Here is a 22,749-nt window from a genome sequence, read left to right as displayed (position 1 = left end):
AAACAAAAGCTGTTCAGACCACGAATCAACCGTTAATCAATGTTAAATCCCCAGTTCCAGACTCTGGTTGTGTGTCTCAGGTATTTTTGGTGGTTTGAGTAGATAAAATAGCTTGGGTTATATTCGTTTTAGGTGTTAAAAAAAGTGGAGACATGTAGACTTAATGTTGAAATTGTGCCTCCTGCTCAGTGAGTAGGTGTGACAGTAAAACAAAATTAAATTAAAAAAAAAAAAGAAAGTCTGCCAATCTGCGTGCAGTTTGTTCAGCACGCTTAGATGTCTTCTCAGGAGGGGCCATAAAGCGACTCTGGACCGAATCAAACCAGCAATCAGCCTACAGTACATCCGTACGGGTCTACTTTCTGAGGCTATCTACCCCCGTAGATGAATTTTGCAAAAATTCTGCCCAAGTTTGAAGGGGGAGCAGGAGATTACAAAGCAGTTCCCTCCACAGACAGCCAAGAACCAGTCAAATCCTGCCTGGGATTACATCCTCCTCCTCACTTTTTCCTCCTCTTTCATACCGTCGCTCTGTGGCGCTCTCTTTCTGAATCCCTAATTCTCATCACCCCCCCAATCCTCCTCCCCTTCATGGCTCTTCATTGCTTCCTTCCCTGTCCACCTCTTCCCGCTTATTTCTCTTCCCTACCGTACATCTTCTGACACAAGTTGTCGGAGCTCTGGTTTGCGTCTCTCCCACCTCTCCTGTGCTCAGTTCTCAAGAGGGAGGAGAGAAGCAGTGAGGGGGAAAAGCAGGTAGAGAAACAGACAGAGAGAGGCGGCTCGTTGGAAGTAAGAGCGGGGGACGCTGGGGAAAGGCTCATTAAACACTGAGCGCAGGAAATCAGTGAGGTGGGTTGATTTGGAAGATCACACACAAAATGAGTCAAATTAGTGACTGAATTAATCACCTTTTCTTTTTTATTTAACCATCTTAATGTTCCGCTAACATCACAGCTTCTGAGTGAACTTTCGGTCCTTGAAGACCCTTCCACTCCTGGAGAATCAAGCAGAATATTCCGGAGGCAAAAGCAGAATAAATGATCCCGACAGCGGCAACGGAAAACGTTGCATCAGACGTTGTTTTTAGTTTAAATGGACTCGGTAACTCTGTGGCTTCTGCTGCAACGCGCAACTGTGAATTAGTGTTTGAACGAGTCCATCCGTCTTCCAAGCCTCACCCCTCTCGGAGTGATGTAATGGCAGCTCTCCCGTGAAACTCCGTTGTTATTCCCTCGTAAGTTTCTGCAGTGGGAATATGACAGCAGCTGCCACACATGCGATCCTCTTTACAGCCCACAGTAAATTCCTGATCAATGTTTTTACAGAAAGCAGGTATTCCTCGGGGAAATAAAAACTTATGCCTGCGGGGGGGGTGTAATATAATAGCCCTCATCATTTTCCTTTATAATAGCGAGAGACAATCCATCAAAACACATACTCCTAGCGCAGACAGGGAGGGGAAAGGAAAAAAAAACCTCAAACAAAGAGGTGTGTATTGATTTTTTTAGACTGGAGTGTGTTTTGTCCAAAAGGGACCATTTAATGAGTCTACAAGCAGAGTTCCAGAGGGGGACACCATGTACCTGAGACAAAAGATGTTTTCTCTTTTTCACGAATGCCATAGGCTGGGGGTGACAGAGATGGACTTTTCCCTGGGGTGTGAACTCAACTTGCAGCTGCAATTGTTTCACTCGGGAGAGGTATTCAGAGTTCTGGGACTGTTCATTGTGTTACCCAAATTATACAGCTACAGACTCCGGCAGAATAAAGGAAATCTGTCTGCACTTATGGATCGATCAATGAATAAACTCAAAAAGTGCAGAAAGAAAAAAGAAAAAAGGGGGCCTAACAAAAAGGTTGAAATAGACAGTGAGTGTGGAGTTGGCTGCACATTTCAGGACAACACTGACCTGGGTATTATAATTAATCGATATCCCATTTGGCTTATGCCGTTTAGATTTTACAAGTGGTTCAATGGATACTGCAATGAGTTTCTTTTTTTTATTCTCCTGCTAACATCTCTTAGAGGAAAAAACAGGACAAATTTATCTATTGTGCATTCAAAGTCTGATTACTTTTATGTGTCCCAAAGAGCTCACTTGGCCCGACACAGGGCTCAGCAGAACTTTTTTTTATAGATTCTGGACATGAATGTAGCTAAGCAAAGATTTGAATAAACAGACAACACTTTGTAGCAGTGGTGTCATCAAATGGGGGCCGAGGGGGGGCAATGGCAAACCCTATAAAATTGCTGTCCCAGCCACTCGTCCCCCTTGGCCATACCGTCTTATATGCATATTATTTTTTATGAGTATTTATTAATTTAACAGTACAGAAGACTTAACAAGTGGGAGAGTGACTGTGCTGTTCTCAATTAGGAATATCAAGTGTAAAATTAAATTAAAATAAAATAATAAAGCAGGCCTACATCAGACGGGAATTCTCTGACTCTTGAATTGCCCTATTTTATTTTATTTTAATGGCATATATATGACAACAGCAAAGTAAAACTGTTGAAATTCTGTTCTGGTTTTTAGTTTTGGTGAACATTGTGGCACCCATCTGGCCACCCCTTTAAAAAACTCTCTAAAAGGTGCTTTTGCGTTTTACTTTGCTGTTGTCATATATATGCCATTAAAATAAAATAAAATAGGGCAATTCAAGAGTCAGAGAATTCCCCTCTGATGTAGGCCTGCTTTATTATTTTATTTTAATTTAATTTTACACTTGATATTCCTAATTGAGAACAGCACAGTCACTCTCCCACTTGTTGGAAGTTCTCTACTGTTAAATTAATACTCATAAAAAATAATATGCATATAAGACGGTATGGCCAAGGGGGACGAGTGGCTGGGACAGCAATTTTATAGGGTTTGCCATTGCCCCCCCTCGGCTCCCATTTGATGACACCACTGCTACAAAGTGTTGTCTGTTTATTCAAATCTTTGCTTGGCTACATTCATGCCCATAATCTATGAAAAAAGTTCATAATTTATTAGAAATAAGAAAAAATATTCACATTTTTGTGAGCAAGTTGCAATTTTACAAATATTGGTAATGTAGATTTGTTTTTTTTAATTATCACAAATTCTGGACTAAGTTAGTAATGTTCAAAGAAAAATAATGAGAATCAGTGCTGTGACCAGTTTTACACAGAAGCCATAAAAAAATAAAAGGCATAAATTAATCTGGGTAAAAATGGATTACGTGAAAAAAACTCATTCACTTACATTTCCTGAGTTTCATGTCACTCTTACTGAGCTTATCATGGCGTTTATCCACATGAGACTTTTCTGCCCTTTATAGTTCTGAAGCCAGATGTAAAAAAAAACTGCATATTTTTGAAAAAAACTCCATTCACATTACACTCGATGAACCGATATTTATGATTTAAAGAAGTTCAGCAAGACGATCAGACATTACCTCACCCACAGACACCTCATACCTTTTTCATCAGTTTCTGACAGTCTCTAAATCTGACCCCTCATCATAAAAGACACTATTGATCACACTGTGGATCCTTACAGCATCCCTTTCTGTTGGATCCATCATTACAACAGACTTTAATCTTCCAACGTCTCGCGGCTGAAATGTATGAGAAGTCATTTGTCTCAAACATTATTCCTACATGACTACATGTTCTAAATTCCTATCACCAATTGGGGATATCAAATGCGCTCAATTGGGGACAACGTGAGTCTTTGTACCAATACGTGTATTTCTACAGGACAAAATGTTCTAATCTTTGTTGACGCTTCTATTGCACATACATTGCACCACGTACTACAAAGAGAATTAAAGACTAACATTGCTACTGAGAAAGAGAGACTAGCTTTTAATGGATTAAGGGGGAAAAGTGAGCCGAGAGCTTTACTTTCGCCACACTCCCCTCTCTGCGCCTTTTCATCATTCTTCAGCCTTCCCAGACTGTCCCTCCGTCTCGTCGCTGCAATCTGTTAGCGGCAGACAGAGGCAGAGGCAGAGGCGTTTAACCTCATCAGGCTCCCTGTCACAACAAAGGTCTCCTCTAGGCTCAAATGAGGACCATCTATTCATCTGAACGGCAGCAGTGTCATTCAGATGTCTTTTTGGCCTTGGTAATTAATTTCACTGGGTGGTTGAGGAGAGTGTATGAATGTTCAGAGACCTGTACAGGATCAAGCATGATTAATGTGGTCTTTTTTAGGAAGCAGTGCGCCAATATATTGGGGATACATATGTATATATCTCTCCTTCTACTTCAAAAAAGGTGAAGGTGAATAAAAAAACAACACTGCATGGTTGTAATCAAGACATAAAACTTATGTAACTAATATCGACATCCATCAAAATCTAAGCTTTTCTTCTCATAGATTCAACACTGATCTAGTTTGTGTAGCCAAATCGTAACTATTGCTCCTCATGCATTAGTTTTTTTCCCCCCACCTTTCAATAGTGCACCTTCCTTTAATGAGTAAACAAGCAGGGACCCGTCCATTTCCTTTCAGCACTAACATGTTGCCAATTAAGGTCAAACGTCTCTGTTGGGAAAGTCCCCAGGACAGAACTGAAACGTGTCCAAGAGGTGACACTTTTCTGTTATCAGGGAGCCACCAGAAAACCCCCCAGAGGAAGCTTTGTGTCGTGACTTTAACCCAGTTAAGCAGCTTTAAAGCTGCGCGGCTGAATGCATACGTTAGCAGTGCTATGACAAACATCATCAGGGCTACACACAGCAGTTCGGTCCATGCTGTACAAAGGCTGCAAACAGAAAATCAGAGAAGCTGTAGACTAACAGAGGAGAGGTATAGATCCGCCCAAGCATAACCTCTAAAGAGATAGCTCAGATAGTTTGAAGCGGGGCTCTCTGGAAAGGTTATGAGCGAACTCTGTGAACTTTGAGTGAACTTGGTTTGAAGTTTCATCTTATTTTACAATTGCCAGCGTTTCTTGAAAATGGTGGGCCACCAAATTTAATGTTATACGTGGCACACCGAGCACTTTGGTGTCATTTCAGCTGGTTGTGCAACTTCTTTCTTTTCTAATCTGCTCTATATTGATTAATTAACATGTTTGTTTGTTTAAAAAAAAGAGAAGAGTCTACCTCTGCATGACCTAGCAAAACCAATAAAATGTACAATCATTTAAAAAACAATTACAAAAGTTTAAGGATTTTAATATTTTCTTAATTTTACAGCAGACAAGTTGAAACTATGCTAATGTAAAAACAACATACAGCTTTGGTTTTGCAACGTCAACCGTTTCAGACTGCAGTGAGTGTTTGAGAGCATCTCTAAGAACAACAACCAGACTCTCGTGTCACCATATTCTCACCCGCTGACCAACGCTGACCTCCTGCTCTGCAGAACAAGCCTTGTGTTTGCCAGTTAGCTGTTGTTATTTTAGGAACATAGCTGGAGGTGAAAACATGACTAGACTCCTTTTTTTTTATGCAAGTAAATGGGTTGCCAGACTTTGGTTTACACAACACTGGATAATACACAGATATTATCAGATCAGTAACACTTCAAAGAATGAAACTGGTGCGGAACGATTTCAGTTTGAGGTTCACACAACAACAAGGACTGTCATCGGCCCTGTCGGCACCACAAAGGGATATTTCTTTCCTCTGTTTATATTTCTTTTCTCCAAGCATACGTTCTAAAGAAAATTGTAGAAATACCCATGCCACACTAATACATGGTGCAAATGTTCACAATAACAGCATCAAAATACAAAGATGTAACATTCTTAGGCAACGCTTATGTAGCGGTTTTCTTTTTTTTATACTGTTTGCAGTTTATTTTTGGTTACTAACCATTTTAGCACACAATGAAAGTTTAAAGGCGACTTGATCAGGATAAAGAAAAACAGATGTAAATATTGTAAAAAGACATCTCCTTTGTTGTTTTGGTGTCAAAGCCCCAAAATGACTGTGAGCATGCATTAAATAAGCTTCTTTGTCATTTTCTTCTCAAAGATCCACACCTCCTGTCTACAAGGATCCACCCAAAATGGAGGTTTTAAAAATCTCCGCTTCAAAAAAAAGTTTAAAAATATATATATATTTTTTTAACAAAAACTCAGTTTCTGTGTGGATGGGAGGTGCAAAAGCAGCAGAAAAGCTCCCATTTCTAAAAGCATCTGGTGTAGTTTAGACAGGTCCTTAAGGCGGTATCTCACCGGGATGTGATTGTTGGAGACCAGCAGGCCAATCAAATTTGCCTAAATATCGCGAGGAAATGGGTGAAATTTCCGTTGCAGCCTCACTGATTTCAAAGTGTTTGCAACCGAGTGAGCAGCAAGCCATGAGGCCACATTTGTTTGTGACCTACTTTTGAAAATCAGGGTATATACTGGCTTAAGTCTGAAATTATTGGTATGTTTCCCTCTGACTTATGTTTCTCAGGGAAAGAAAATGTCAAACACTGAATGTATATGTAGATGTGAATTTTCTTTAAGCTTGGGTGGTATATTCCCGTTTACACCTCCACCTGTAAATGAAATAGGAAAGTGCCTCCTGTACTTTGAATCTTAACAGATTAAAGCCAAAAATAAATAAATAAAAACTTAGTGGGATACTTTTTGGAGTCAGAGGTTTAGATTCATAGTTTCTCTCTTTAATTGATGTTGACCAAACTTCTCATTTCCATGTCTACAGTTTTGTTTTATTTACAGCTGAATTTACCCCGAAGGTTGCTTATTTAACAGAACAATTATGCTGTGACAAGCATTTTACAGAATACCTTTCTTCTAAATAATCTGGTTTTCCAAAACTGCGTTCTAATTTTCCACTCCTGAGAAGTGCACCGGCAGCAGTACGTGTTTGCTGTTCATTTTATATCATCGCAGCGTGAGTTTACATGGTATGCAGCAGTTTTTCAGTCGCACACACACACATACACATACACACACACACTCTGGAGGGTGAGTTTTTATCTCAGGGATATTTTAACATGCAGGCCGGAGACGTCGGGCATTAACCTTTAACCTTGTGGAGAGTGGGCGACTTGCTCTACCTCCTGAGCCACTGACGGAGTATAAAGCTGTCCGTGTTGTTTATAATGTCAGAGTGTAAGAACAGGCTGGAACGGTGCCCTTTCACCTCATATTCCTGTTTAAAGCCATAGCCCTCGGCGGTCTTCATCTGGTTGATGTGCTGGAGGAGGTCGGCCACTCGGACGGCGGGGTGGAGCTGACCCGTGTGGTAGGGGGAGCCCTTGCGGCCGCCGCACTGATGCCTCGGGGAGCCTCCCAGCAGACTGCTGGCCTCGTTCACTGAACTCCGAGCGTCACCTGAACCACAAACAGAAACATTTGGAGCGCCGGTGACAATCTGGAACTCACAAATTCACAAACCCGACAGGTTGGGATAAAAAATGGACCAAACTCTTGTTACAACTGAATCTTACCTTGGGACAATGGACTGTTTTTACCGGTGTTCGTATCTTTAGACAGCCATGCCAACACACCCGGGACAATCGTATGTCGCAGACAACATTTTTCCATAAGATTAGATCTTATTTTAGATAAATCAGCAGCTTCATCTCACATAATAAGTGACAGGATTTGGATAACCTTCTAAATAAACACTCCTGATTTTCCTTCTTTGTGATAACAAGGAAAAGGAAAACAGATGGGTTTGAACAATAGTACAAATATATTTATTTTAATTCATTCAGAACATGCAGTCTTCTTTTATTGCATTTTTTTTTAATTTAAATTCTTTGTGTGTCAGCTGCTGTTCAGAACAGCTAACAGAAACTCTTAGAGGAGCACATTTTTGTTTAAAATGAAATGTAACCAAAGTTTTATTCAATTTTATTTGACTTCACGGGGTATATTTGTTCACGGATTTTGTCTTAATCACAAATTAGTGTGCACATGTTAATTCACTCATCCAACTGTAACTACTTGACATCCCTGTGTTCGTAGTCTAGGGTAAAGTTTTCTGCCTTGTATTTATTGGTGTTGCTGTTTTCCCACTTTATTTTCATGTCTTATGTGTTTGCAATTACAAAAAAAAAAAAAGTCTGGAAGCAAAATGTGCAGCCATGAAAAGTTGAGTGTTGTGAAGGTCACGTGTGTGAGGGTCTTACTTCGTGTGCCGCACGTGTGCGCATCCATAAAGGAGAGAGCCATTCTTTCATCCTCCTGTAAGGTGCTCTGGTCTGTGAAACTGCGCTCCAAGGAGCCCATATGGCTCTTCTCCTGCCGGTAGGTAATGGGAGTCTTATTCATGTTCACGGCTTTCCTGGTTGTGGAGAAAAGAAGGAGACAGAGACACAAATGTCAAATTGGAGATACCGTATTTGACAAATGGAAGTTAAGAGGCAGAGGGAAAAAGAAAAGGAAAAAGGGCAACCTTCTTAGTGATAAAATGTTTTCTTTGAGAGGAACAGCATGAAGGTAAAGGAGGAAGAGAAGAAAGTTGATAAATTACAGATAACTAGTGAAGAGGGAAGCGCTGTTTAGTTTTCCTCTTCAACAGCCAGAGCACAAGCATGTTTATGATGGATCGCAGAAAGGATCCAAAAGCAAAGAGATGGAGTCACTTACGGATAATAAGAGTAGTAGTCCCTTCTGGCAAGAGTTCAGGAGAGGAAGGAAAGGGGAAAAAAAAAATCAAGAGAAAGAAGATATGTAAGATGAAAGCAATGTCAGCTGAGGGCAGAATGCATTGATTACAGTGAAAATGAGAGCCATCCTCTCATACGTCCAGCTGTGCCGGTGGCCGTATGACACATGCAGCTGCTGACGGATCAAACGCACACCGAGAGGCGGACGGACTTTCCAATCGAATGTGTTGAGCTCAACCTCGAGGACCGCGCCGCGTGGCTTTGTCTCGCAGCTAATCTGCCGATCAATTGTCCAAGACTAAAACTCGCACTTGCTTCGGGAGGGAAAGTCAGATCGATGGTCGGAGTGGTTTTAGTTTAATAATCAGCATCAGCCATGTCAGGCTGTCATCAAACACAAACACAGCTCCGACTGAGCCAGTTTTACAGATACTGAGCTAACTTTCGACGTCCTCGAACACGTTGTCTTAGCGCTATCGCATCCCAGAAACAAGAGCTCGCAATATCGACGAGATTGTACATGACGTCATTTACAAAGTTTACCTTTTAGTTCAAAACTCTGGGATGAAAGGAGACGGGCGATATGCATTCTGTTTAATGGTACGTTTTCATTTAGAATTAGGCTGGAACTAAGACGGTGCAATCTAAACAGAAGAGTCAGAGATTTAGGTGATTTACTGTAGACCTGTGGGATTATCGGCTAATAATCTCTAAAAGCACACCTTTTCCCTTCCAATTGCCATCTCATTTAAGGGTCAGCCCTCTGCTTGGTGTGCGTAATTAAGTGGCTAATTGAATCGCATCCGCCTTTAATTAAATACTTCACACACAGATTTGCTCTGCAGATGGGAGTTGTTTGGTCCCTCTGGTGCAACACAAAAAAAACAAAACAACGCAACTCTGACAGTTAGCAACCTTAAAATGCATGAACGTTCAGCACGTTTATTAAAAACAAAGTGTTCACTGGACTGTTTTAAAATGAAACATAAAGCGGTAATGTGGTGTTATGGTGCATAATGAGGCGTGTTTTTGTTTTTTAATACAGAGAAGTCACCAGGAGCTTTTTACCCTTTCTTAATGATGATGATGACTGCGCCGAGCAGGAGGATGAGGACCACCAGTCCTCCGGCGCACACCCCAAGAATCAGCCCCATCTCCTCGGAGCGCTGGGACACCTCCAGAGCTTCGCGGTGATCTTTGCAGGCCGCTGGAGGAAGGAACACGGAACAGAATCGCATTAAAGAGGAATAAAGTGATGAACGTGTGAGGAAAAAATGAGGAAGGGTGTTTGAAAATTTGACACCCATTCCTCTGAGGAATCTTTTTGTAACGAAAATATAGATATTTTATGTAACGTTACACAAAATTATCTGACAGTGTAAATGAAAGTTTTGGTCATAAATGTTGTTTTGCAAATATTGCAGTTTCAGTTTTTGTTCTAAGTGTTTAAATTGGGTTTAGATTATTGTGCAGAGGGATCAAATGAAGTGCAGAGAGCTTTTTTAGCTTAAAATGTTACTTTATACCAATAAAAAATTCCATTTCACTGGATTTTGGACCAAAAATATGACTGAACCTAATTCAATAGCCACATTATAAGCAATAGTAAAACTGTGAAATTTGCATTTAATTAGTAGACCAATTGCTTTAAAGAAGGGTAGATATACTTGAAATCATTGTCTTCTTGTGTTTTATTGTATTTACGTCCAAATAAAAGTGAGAAGCTTTGCATTAAAATGGCCTCACATGAAAGGAAACTGCTCCTAAGAACCTTTCCCCTGAAAGAATAGTTTTCAAGATCATCAAAGTGAGAAGTCCAATTGCAGTAAAGAAGGCTTCAGGGTGTCTAAAAGTGTCCTGTAAGAACCTGGACTGTGTCCTCCTGAGGAGTGCACTACAGAATCATGTTGCCACCAGTGAAGAGCTCAGCATCTTCAACAGGAGGGCTGTGAGTGTATCTGCACACAGAGTGAGGTGAAGACTTCTGGACAACGGCCTTTTGACAAACCGTCAAGGTTGGACTGAAATTCTGCGGGACGTACAAGGACTGGACAGCAGTCCAAGGACTCCAGCCATGAATAAAAAGTGGTATCAAGTGCTCCTCCAATGGCAACTTGTCCCACCAATCCAGGCACACTTTGACGGTGATCTGTATTTTCCATCATGACAGCGCACTCTGCCTCAAGGCAGCAAGGATAACAAAGTGGCCCCAGAGATCAGGACGTTGGAATTCTGGGCCCGAGGCCGGATCTGAACGCCACTGGGAACCTGTTCTCAAAAAGCAGGAGGATAAGCAGGAGCCAACAAACTGCGATCGACTCTGAGCATCAGTAAGACAACAATGGGTCACGGTCAAGATCTGGACCACAAGTTGATATCCAGCATGCTAGAGCAAACTGCAGAAGTTCAATATTCAATGAAAAAAAATCTGAAGCCATAAAAAGCCAACCTTAGCATTGCTGACAAAACTTCAGCCCATGGCTGTCCAGTTGATTAATGGCGGTGATACATGCAAACGCACATCTTTGTTGTGACACATACACCGCATTTCTTTGAATAAGTTATGAATAAAATAAAATTCTTTGCAGTCAGAATAATCTACTCAGCCCTACAGTATGATCTCAAGGTGCCCTGGTGTCTGTTAGCCACCAAAAAGGTCATTATCATAATAGCGGGTTATTCGTTTCTCTGGCATAAAGCTTCATACTTATGTAAATGGTGCTGAGCAGTGGGCCTGTCTTTGTCTTGTTATAGAGAGCCCAGTGAGCTAGTTTCCCCCCCCTCCCCACCCTTTTTTTCTCCTACTGTCAGCCTGTCCTCCAGGCTACGACAGCCCTGAAACCAGCCCCCTCTGATCCCACTGGAACGGCACAAACTATCAGGAGAGCAGCAGAAAGTCAGAGCACGCCTGGGGATAGAGCGTATCTAGCAGTCTGCTACAGGGGATGAAAAAAAAAAAATCAGATCTAGGGCAGGGGAAAAAAAAACACAGCCATGTTTTAGCCCCAACTCTCTGCAGCCATGGGCACTGCTTTTGAACCCTTATCCCAAATAAAGATGAAAGTAGTACTATATCATCTCAATATTGGGCAAGGTCTTTTTTTTTTAATAAGTGATGAGCGTCTGGCATTTGGCGTGGAGGAGAATGAGGCGCTGGCCTGATATTAGACTGGCTGTCGTCTTGTTGTGCTTTTCCAGGAATTTCTCTGTCCCGTCTGTAGACAAAAGCATCTGACAGGTACTTCTATTTTTATTTTCTGTGCGCAGTATTTGTGGTGAAAGGGTTTGGGGACCCAGCAAATTGTGGTTTTTATCCGTGCACGAGGACACACTGCCACCCAGGCATGCATTTGTGTTTTTGTGATTTACTGTAAAGGTTTCTGCCACAGTCATAAACCCCGACTCTCACCGCTTCTTCTTCACGGCGTCTCTCCACTCAAAATTACCTTAATAAAGGTAATTCATATCGGCTAGAAATGTAGATGAGGGGCTGAGAAACTCCATTTCGGTTTTTGTCATGTTTTGGACAGATAAGGCCCGTTTTGCCACATTTAGCCTGGAAATTTCTATTAAGCCAAAAACACGAGCATGAAATAGATTTCCTGCATGAATCCGAGCACCTGCCGGCTGCCCCTGTGGTGGAAATTGGCACTTAGAGGAGAAATGGGAGTCTATTGTTGTGTTGCGGCTGCCAGAGGATCCTTAATTAAACTGTCACCTGGAAGTTGAAATGTAATCTCCAGATTTGTTATCCAAGCCAGAATCATTTGCCTCCACTTTGCTTGTGACGGGGCTGCTTGATAATAGCGGCTCAGGACCTGATGATGCAGAGGGGTATGGTAATAGCACAAGGGATCACGGAGATCGCAAACAGCCACGAGAAAAACAAACAAACAAACACAAAAAAGGGCTATAACCTGGCGCATGTTTAAATTGGAAAGCTCCCTTCAGCTTTCACCTTATTAATCTGCTTCACAAGGATTTGTAGTTTATGATTACATCACCCTGCATGAAATGATGATGTAATGCTAGCACTATTTGTGTGAACAGTGATTCAAAATTCACACTGTCGTTATCTTGTTTTTTATAGGACTACCTTTGTATATTTTGCTCTATTTTAACCATTCTTGTATCAAAATGTTCAGCTCATTCAGGAGATGGGTGCTTTGACTTTTGGTTTTTCTAACGTTCATACTTTATTTCAAAAATATTTCACACTATTTAGAAAATAGAAATCCACTGAGGTCTCTTCAATTCCTTTCAAATCGATGTTCTCCTTCAAACCGGCTTCAGCATATTTGCTTTATCTTTTGTCCTGTTGAGGCCCCCTTACAGGAAGCAGTATGCACTGTGCGCTCTGCAGGAGGAGAGCCCAGAGCAGCGCAGAGGGGCGCACAGCTTTTACCCAGGTTTGGTGTTTCTGGGAGATCAAAAAGGGAATATCTCCTTTTTTTTCCCTTCCAGCCACAGTTAAGCGCGCCTCTATCAGGTCGTCAAAGAATAATCCCGGTGTCACATTTACTGATGAGGAGGAGGAAGAGAAAAGTGAGCGGCAGTGCAAGTTTATAACCCTTGTGGATTTTAACATTTTGCTGAAAACCATCTCTCCACAATTACATAATGGCTGCTATTATTACAGCTATCATTTGAGGGAGAGCCAGCAGAGTGATCGTCTCACTGTAAATGTGTTCCAGAGGTGCCAACGGAGATGTCCTGCATGTTGCGCCCAGGTTCAAATAATTTTAACTTCGACAATGCTGTAATGTGCGCCCTGAGCACCATTCAGTCTCCATGCACCAGACACCGAAGGCTTTCGGAGCAGTGTGCAATTTGAGCCTCTTCCTACGTGTAGGGGGGCCTTTATGCTATTTCTAGCTTTTAGCTGTCGTTCTGCTACTTTTACTTTTAGCTAGCCTTTTACCACTTTAAGCCTTTAGCTACCTTTTTGCTGCTTTTTGCTAGTGTTCTGCTTCTTTCAGCTTTAACAGTTCAGCATTCACACAGCATTTTCTGCACGAATGTCATTTCTCCAGTTAAATTTTGTACTTCTCAATACGGCCTTTCATTTGTTTTGTTTTGAGGTTTTTTTGTCGTATTTTTCTTTCATTTCCCCTAGTTTGATTTCATTAATAGCTAGCTCCTCCATTGAGCGTGTTTTTCTTTCCTTCTTTGCGTTTTGTGTCAGAGACAACAGCCCAGCAGAGTGTACAAGTTCACTGCTGTAAAAAAAAAAAAAAAAAAGAAAGAAAGAAGGCATAATTAATCAAAGCCCGACTGGATTCTCTGAGGCAGATGGAGTGAGAGCTGAGTATTGCCTTTTGGCTTTATGCTTCAGGAGAGCCTCATCTCTCGTTAGTCACTTTCAAAAAGAGGCAGTCAGAAAAAACGAGAGAGACAGGTAGAGAGACCCCCTCTTATTCAATTTACTTAAAGGGCTCCACTTACTTTTGGAGAGCAGTGATAACTATAAATACGTGACTTTTGCTCGCCAGGATCTGACAGCGGGCTGTGGCAGAGGGACTCTAACGCCATCAGGACTTAGAGTCAATTTCTGTGCCCTTTTTATGTTCCTCCGAATCCAAACCCAGAAGACGATGAAAGGGGGGAGGGAGGGGGGACGCAGGGGTTTCTCACATTGATAGGTCAAGGTAGCTCCATCTGGATGTTTTGATCTAGAGAACCCTTTTGGATGCCACAGAGGTCAGAGCTCTCAGACGGAGCTACCTGGTGAGCCGCTGATGACAACAAAGAGCCTGCCTTGATACTGAGCATCCCGGCGTCTGCCCCCAAACAAGCAGGATGAAAGCCTGACCTCCAATCCCTCGCAGCTTGTTGCCCTTTTCTCTGAGGCCCACAGCTGAACAACAAGGACCAGCAGGGGAAAATCTGTCTTTTTGTGGTTGAAGGGGAAAAAGAAGGTAATTAATGATGTTGGCTGACAGTAAAGTAAACCTCGCCGCCGTGGTTATTGTTGCCCGTCGCCATGAAAGGCAGGCAATAATGTAACAGCTTTTGCGTGCTCATTTGTCTGCCTTTGTGTTTCTGTGTAACGCTTCGATGTTGTTTTGCAACGGCAGCTACTGGAACAGTCCAAAACGGATTCTCCCAAGGAGAACGAGAAAACACGCCGCACATTCTGGCTGAGGGTTTACTGTCTAAGCAGGAGAAATCTCCATGTGACGTTACCTTTGCGGGCGATGCGGATGCAGTTTATCCTTGATTCCTGAAACACACAGAGAACACAAGCGTCAGAGGGTAGGTGTCGCTTCGCATTTTGTGCAAATAATGTGTGATTTAAAAAAAAAAAAGAAAAAAAAAAGAAGGATGACGTGAAACACTGTGCTGAGCCGCACAAACGCATTGTCCTGAAAAGATGAAAAGCAAACAAATGGCCGTCATCCGTAATCCCAACATGTTAAATGATCAAAAACTTAAAAAGACCTCCTCTCAAAGGAAAGCAGAATTAACTTTAAGTCGCTACAGACAAAGAAATATAAAGATTCAGACTGAAGGGACAAATCGTCTGACAACACCGGGAAGAAAAAACATCTCAAATCTGAGAGCTGTGGTGAAGTGTGTAAAGGAGATTAGAGAATCTTGATGAAGGAGAAAAGATGAGGGTTGAAAGCGAGCGAGCGTAATTAAAAGCAGGGTTTCAGACCAGCACACCATTATGAAAACGAATTAATTTTATTCAGATTTCGGCTGATGACATCTCAGTGTTATGAAAAAGACCTTTGTCAAATAACACTAATGAGATCCAAGACCGTAATCCAATTCCATCCTGCTACCCCCACGGAGGAGATTTATTATCAAATTAAAATTTACAGATGCCAATTTGGGCATTATGGGACAATTATGCAAATTCGCCCATTCGGAAATGAGCAAAAAGCGCTTTCTTAAAACTCCAGTTAAATTGCATTTTTTTTTTTTAAATTGAAAATCCATTTCAAGCTGACAGACACTTTAAGGTGCTTTTACTTTTGTGCTTTAATCTGAAAAGAAGAAGAAAAAAAAGAATGAAACGGAACAAAAATAGGTTTTAAGTTGTCACCACGTCGAAGGCGCAGAGAGGCTGTGTGACAGGATGACATTATGGAACCACAAACGGCTCAAGGGTCATCAGGAAAACATTAATTATCTGCGGCCTTTTAAGTGCTGCTCTTTATTGTTTGACACGACATAACTTTATATGTTGCTACTGAAGTCAAATCGAAGGCAGCCCTCTGAACTGCAGTGACCTTGTACTCTGAAGCACAGCACCGTACCCCTAAATTATGCAACTCAGACAGTCAAACTGACACGGTGTCCAACCAAATGTATAGAACTACGTAATAAGTATGTTCTGAAAAGATGTAATTTATTAAAAAAGCAACAACAGACAGGGCCTATGAATGCGTTATCCTTTTATTGCTATTATAAATCGGAATAAACTGGGCTTTTTGACAAAATGGCAATTAAATGAAAATATGCAACATAAAGTAAGTGATTGCATAAATATTCACCCCCTTTATGGTGACCAAACTGATTTATAAAAGCTATGAAAACATCTAACATACAAAGCTCTCAACAACCAGGCTCCATCTTATATCAAAGATCTTCTTGTTCCATATTTTCCTGACAGAGCACTTTGCTCTCAGACTGCAGGTTTACTCGTGGTTACTAGAGTTTCTAAAACTAGAACAGGAGGCAGAACTTTTAGTTATCAGGTTCCTCTGATGTGGAACCAACTTCCTGTGTCTGTAAATGAAGCTGACACCCTGTCTACTTTTAAGACCAGGATTAAAAGTTTCCCTTTTAGATAAATCCTATAGTTAGGGTTGGCTTGGGTTCCCTGAGTTATCCCTTATTAGTTCTGCTGCTATAGGCTCAGACTGTTGGAGGACAAACTGAACACATTTCCTGTCTCAGCTGCTGTCTTTCCTCTCTCTACTGTAATTACTTCTATCATTAATGTTTTTTTCTTTGTCTTTCTTCCAATAGAAACTCCACCTGGACCAGTCATTCTGTGTTCGTCTCTGTCTCTTTCCTGTCCTCTCAGACTCCAGCCGGTCCTGAGCCTGGTTCTGGTTCTGCTGGAGGTTTCTTCCTGTTAAAAGGGAGTCATTTCTTTCCACCGTCGCCAGCGTGCTGCTGAGGATGGGAGACTGCGACGAAGTGAAGATTCAACTCAACCTGCTGGCTCCCTTAGATAGATCACTTTTACTAAACTGGCTTTTATAATCCACGTGAACGTTTCCGTACAGCGCCCTGAGGCGACTTTTGTTGTGACTTGGCACTTAATAAATAAACCAAATCGTATTGAAACCAAAGGAGGTCAATACTTTTTATAGGCTCTGTATAATAATGAAACAAACCCTGTCAATTAAAACTCTACAGTTATGTAGCATTCTTTCACACCTGCTCCTTTCTTCCCATCCTGTGTTCTCGGACTGACATTACCACTCAACGTACTAACTACTGATAACTATTTGGCAGAACAACACTTTAAAAAATCACCAGACTATCTCTTTGTGTTGTTAGCGTGCTAACAGGCTGGTTAGTGGCCGCCCGATGTGAGTCACACCAATGTATTAAACTCAAAAGTGTTTGAAGCAAACCTTTTATTCCAGCTCAGTGTAAAGGTTTCTGTCTTTACACAGCTACGGCAGGCAAAGTCCAAATGAAAACTTTGGAAACAAAATGACAAAACTGGAAAAACTACATTGATCAGGACCACTTTAAAAGATTACAAAAAAAAGTCTGGCTTCTTGGAAGCACATTATAAAGACATGAGGGATGATTTAGGTGTTTTGCACAATATAGTCCATATTAAATCGTACATAAAAAGGTGTTTATGCATGACTCATATCTAGAAAAATCTCACATTAAGTAGTACCAGTCCTTACTAAACGATACTAACATCGTTAAACTAAGCAAGGAAACAGTTTGATGTGTTTGCAGTCTTTATTTAAGGCCTCTGAGGATGAAGATCCAGAACTATTCATTTCCATTTTAGACATACAGGAAAAATAACCTGCTTTCTGTAGATGCATGGTCTGTTTTCTGATCAAAGATTTCAAATGCAAGTGGCATAATATACATGAAAGATACGCCCATCTGTGTGCTTTTGTATTACAACATAATTTAATTTAATTACTACTGATTATTCAGTTATTGTAATTATTAATTATTCATCTTATCGCTTAAAAGTGCAGCTCTGCTTCGGTTCCACTACATGAGTTTACAGAAACGCTGACTGCTGACTCTGAGCTTTCGGCCCATAATTGTACAAAACACTTCTTCCTCCGAAAATGAGAAGAAAAAAAAAAGAAAAAAGAAAAGAAATAAGCTGATTCATCTGAACTTGCCTGCAAAGCATTTTAAATCACTTTTACATTCAATCATAACGAGCTCTGGCACATTGACTCGCACACACACTTTCCGTCCAGTTTCATCTATCTGGGCGGAAAATAAAGAAGTCGCCGTGACGCGCAGAGGCAAAATCTTTAGAATGTGCCTCTAAACCGCCGCACGGAGGGCTCAGCGGGCAAGCGAAGCGGCGAGCTTCGTGGAAGAGGCGTCCTGCGTTTCTCCGCGCGGCGCCAGTCATGCCAGAGGGGTTCTGCCAGTTCCTGGCAGGACCCGAATACGAGACACAAACGCCAGCATTCAACACAGGCGAGGCTCCACAGCACGCAGTGTTTGTGTGTGAGCCTGCTGAACGCTTCCTGCACATTTAGTTTATCTTAGATATTGTTAGATTCCTAATTGTTGTTTAGTTCAGTTTTAACTTTATCATGATTTCATTTGGATTATCTTGTTTACTATTTTGACTGTCTTAGCTCATGTTTAGATATGTTTAGCTTCATGACTTTATTTAGATTATCTTATATTTAGATTATACATGATTGATGTTTTTTATTTCTGTATTTGATTCTGTGTTGTAAAGCACTTTGGATCGCCTTGTTGCCGAAAAGTGCTATATATATAAATTTCACTTCACTTCACTGAAAGTTGGAGATGAAAGTTGAAGTGTGTGTGTGAGGGTGGGGGAGGGAGGGGGGTTGGGGGTTGCTGTGGCCTATAAGGCTGTACATAAAGATTTTCAAATAGCTTTTTTTTTTCTGTTTTTTGATTAATCAATCAGAGCAATTAAAGGAGCTTGACAGTCACCTTTTAAATAAAAACGTGGCTTAAATGCCAAATATTCTGGGTCCCAAGTAACAGGCTCGTAGTCCGAACACTTCCACTGTTTAAGAGGATCAGGTGCAATGTTTGCCCTCGACAAACTTCAAAAGCAGAAGAAGAAGAAGGAAAAAAAAAAAAAGTAATAAAAATCGACCACACAAACACTGATTTAATGAGAAGGGTAATTAAAGCCAGCCTGACAGTTCAGTTTGCATTTTTAATACAGAGGCTTGGCATGCAAACACCTGAAGAGATGATCAAATATGACACTTCAGAGCCAAACTTCAGTCTGCAGAGAGCTTCGCCGACGGCCGTTTTCTCCTGGAACATACGGGACTTTTCTGACGTCTCGCTTTCAGAGGAGAGCTGCTGTCGCTGCCCGTTTCTCCTCCAGTCAGTGTGTCGCTTTCAACTTCGTTTCTACAAAATCCACTACAAACACATCCTCAAAATATCTCTTGAACAACTGGACAAATTTTAACCGAACTGTACGTCTATAACCGATTAACTCTTGAAGTAGACCTGATCCAAGATGGCCGTCACAGCCAACTGACCTTCAAAAAACACAAAAATGCCAATAAATTTTGGTGTGGTAGTAGCGGAGAGTCATTCACAACCAATGCTCCAAGCGCAACACACTGCGCTACATCTTCAGCTAACATTTTAGCATTAACTGTCGGAGTCAACCCTGCCTGTCTGTTAGCAAAATATCTCAAGAACAACTGGTTGTATTTTAACAAAACTCTTAGAAAGCAATCACTGGATGCTCCTTTATAATTGATGAACTTTTGGGGTCAACCCAGTTCAAGATGGCTGCCACAGCCAACCAACGTTAGCAAACACAAAGATAACCATAACTGAGTCAGCTTTACAGACACTGAGCTGAAATTTGACGTGGTCGTAGCTGAGAGTCATTCACAACACATACTCTGAGGGTGGCATTTCCTGACTGTGTATGAGATGGTGCATAATGGTATTTTCAAAACAGCTTCAACGTCATCATTTCTCAGCATTAGCTGATCTCAGTCTCAAACTCTGGCATGAATGCATTCCTTCAGGAAATGCAAGCCCTTTAACTAGTGTACGTTTTAGGCTGTAATTTTTGTAACAGTGCAAAAAAATGGTGCTCTAAAGTTAAAAAAAAAAAAAAGGCTCGCTGTGAGTAATTACACCTGCAGGATAAAGCAGGAAGGCACGAAACAATAGCAAACAGTTAGCTAGCTGCTCAAAGCGTCCTGTTCCACGCAGAATCGAAACATCAATAATTTACACTCAGACGTGTCAGATGGCCGCAAACTCAGCAAAGTGACAAATGATGGCTTTGAAATGTTAATAATCCTATTAAAAGAAGAAAAAAACAAAAAGTGTCATGATGTGTGACTGGTTTGCTTGTTAAGAGCCTAATCACCCATGTTTTACCCCTTTTAAAATCTATTTATTTATGCGTTTAACACGTTTTCTTGCTGCGACCCTCAGCGGCTCAGGTGTGTGTTGCCTTTCAGAGATTTGTCCCCGTTTGTTTCCTCCTGTGTCTGGTGTTACTAATACGGCAAGCAAGACACTTTGTTCTCTGACATTAACAAAATCACATGCTTTTTTTGCTGACATTAAAGAAAAAGTATGTTTATCCTTTTATTCTGCAATGAAACTGTGCACCCTTGGAAATCCCAACACTTCAAAAAGAACCGTTTCGGTCCTGCAGCGGCAAAGATCCAAACACTGACTCCTACTGTATTTTCAGGCAAAAACATGTGATTTTTAAGATTTATTTTTTTTTAAGACTGCTGTTGGCTGTGTGATCTGGCACTGTGCCCCCCCAACCCATGCTCGCTGAGGGTCATGACAAGTGGCCCCCTGCCAGAGGAAACAAAAGCCTAATCCCATCCGCTGGTAAAGCCAGGCGTCCACCATCTAATCCCGTTTTTAGCAGGTTAGTTGTGTGAAGTGCCCACACTGCAGTCCCGATGTGTGTTTCTCCACTGGGTTGGAAAAAGATGATACTGGCAGGGATGAGCCACCCAGGCCTGTTTATGTGGGACTCTACAGTACGTAGGAAAAAAAAATGTAAAAAAAGACCTGACAGGGCTGAAATACTCAGACACGAGAGACCAGGGGTGGGAATCTTTCGCTCACGATTCCATTATGATTTAGGCGGCAGTGAGGCGATTATAAAACCATTATCATAGCATTTCAGTTATCTTGAAACTTGAATTGCTATGGCTTTTTTTTTTTTTTACATAAATAATCACTGATTTACATATTTCCGGGTCTGATAAAGAGTGCACAATAACATATGTACAAAAAGCCCTCCTAATTACAGGCGGCTGACCAACAATTAGCACAGAAGCTAATTAAACATTAAAAACGCCACGATTAGCATTGTGTTTATCACAGGACATTTACACCAATTAAATCTTTCAAAGTCATTACTAAAGACAGTCAAATTATGATAATTTTAGACATTATTTACAAACACATTTTTCAGGGAAAAAAATAATAAAAAAACCCCACACAGCTGTACTGCAACGTGTTTCTACCACAGCAGGCTACGGTAACTCTACTAGGACAAAAAGCAACTACTCTGATGGCTTTCTTAAAGTGGCGGCACAGATTAACATTACCAAAAGGTATTTTTCACGTTTGAAAATCAATTCAGAACCTTCCACGTCTGTAATTTGACGCATTTAATAATAGATTTTACCCCCCACACCCCTCTAGGGACTCATCTTGAACAGGTTTACTCCAGCTTACCTAAAGCAAAACTTTACCGACAGATTTTAAAGCAGCAGCCCTTTTCTACCTCTGATCATCTACACCTTTTGCTCAATTATTCCTAAGTAATTATCTCACTAAAGCAGAAGCTCTGTCAGTAATGGAATTTGGGAAGGCAACGTGGCATTCCTCAAGTTTGTCAGGAGGTCTATGTCTGCTCACAAACAACGATACAAAAAACAAAAAACAACAAAACTGCAGCGTTGAAAACACCCAGTTTCTCTCCCAACAGGATGGAAATCAAACACACAAAAAAAACAGTGTAGTTAAGGCTACAGTTTTGTGTTTTTCGTGTTACTTTGGGTCGACTACTAGCAGTTATTGTTAACGATAACGAGCTGGCCGGGTTGAAAAAGAACGATGTGAAGCAACAGGACAAAGACAAATGCAACAGGCAACAAAAAAAAAAATTAAAGGATTTGAATTAAAAGCTGAATGAAGTCGTTTCAGCTAATCACGGCTTTCGTGGCTCGAAGTAATGCATGCCAGTAATTTCTCTTTCAGAAATGTTTTAGTTGTCAAAAACCAAAGCAAAAAAAAAAACAAAAACAACAAAAAAACAAGCTATCGATCCCACATTTTCTGTGACAGCAGAAATACGCTTTGAAAAGGTTTGTGATCTCAAACAATGGCAACTGTCCTAAAGCTGTAACCACAGGATTTAAAATGGAAAATACAGCTACTCTACAGACACCCATCACTGGCTCAGAATTACTTTGAATACTAATGCCTACAGCTGGTAGGGCTGGGCAGTATTGTTTGTTTAGAAACCGTTAAGCCTTAAATTATACCCTTGTATACTGCGCTACCATCTGCCTTGAAAGGCTTGTGGTGTTGTCTTGTTTCTGCATGTGATTATGTAATGTTCTTTGTCTATAAACCCTTTTGAATCACTTTCTCAGCCTGCAAAATGACTCAGTAAGTCATGGAGCAAGAAAGTTTTGCCGCCAACAGGGCAGACTTGCAGTTCATTCTTTGAAATGCACTACGCTCCCTGCAGTTCCTCTCCTAAACGATAGGTGTCGCTATGAAGAAAATAACACTGCTGTACAGCAGGAATAGAAGAAGAAGAGTTTATAGAAAGTACACTGCAGTTTCAGCTTATTTTGCACACGGCTGAGATTAAATTTGCAGCTGATTTTGATATTTAAAACCAAACCGTTGTTATTTTTGGGTACCCTGTATTACTGCCCAGCCCTTACAGCTTGGTGATTAAGAGTTGCTAGATCTAAAGCACCATGGGGGG

The 22,749-nt window shown here is 41.1% G+C and overlaps 1 protein-coding gene across 11 annotated transcripts in view; it reads right to left on the bottom strand.

Moving 5' to 3' along the window:
* The window catches only part of ptprub (protein tyrosine phosphatase receptor type Ub), a 231,398-nt gene that overhangs the window by 26,739 nt on the left and 181,910 nt on the right, over window positions 1–22,749 (bottom strand). For 7 of the 11 annotated variants that reach the window (XM_037980238.1, XM_037980240.1, XM_037980239.1 and 4 more), the window contains 5 exons: window positions 14,748–14,784; window positions 9,630–9,768; window positions 8,542–8,565; window positions 8,082–8,236; window positions 7,088–7,278 (listed from right to left, as the gene is read on the bottom strand). In XM_037980238.1, the coding sequence (XP_037836166.1) occupies window positions 7,088–7,278; window positions 8,082–8,236; window positions 8,542–8,565; window positions 9,630–9,768; window positions 14,748–14,784 (546 nt within the window). The remainder of the gene's footprint in view (window positions 1–7,087; window positions 7,279–8,081; window positions 8,237–8,541; window positions 8,566–9,629; window positions 9,769–14,747; window positions 14,785–22,749) is intronic. The other 4 variants (XM_037980236.1, XM_037980237.1, XM_017433251.3 and 1 more) reach the window with 1 other exon arrangement.

Source organism: Kryptolebias marmoratus, linkage group LG16 (genome assembly GCF_001649575.2).
Source record: "Kryptolebias marmoratus isolate JLee-2015 linkage group LG16, ASM164957v2, whole genome shotgun sequence".
NCBI classification, from domain to species: domain Eukaryota; kingdom Metazoa; phylum Chordata; class Actinopteri; order Cyprinodontiformes; family Rivulidae; genus Kryptolebias; species Kryptolebias marmoratus.
Note: the sequence above shows the minus strand (reverse complement) of the source record. Positions and strands in the feature narration are given on the sequence as shown.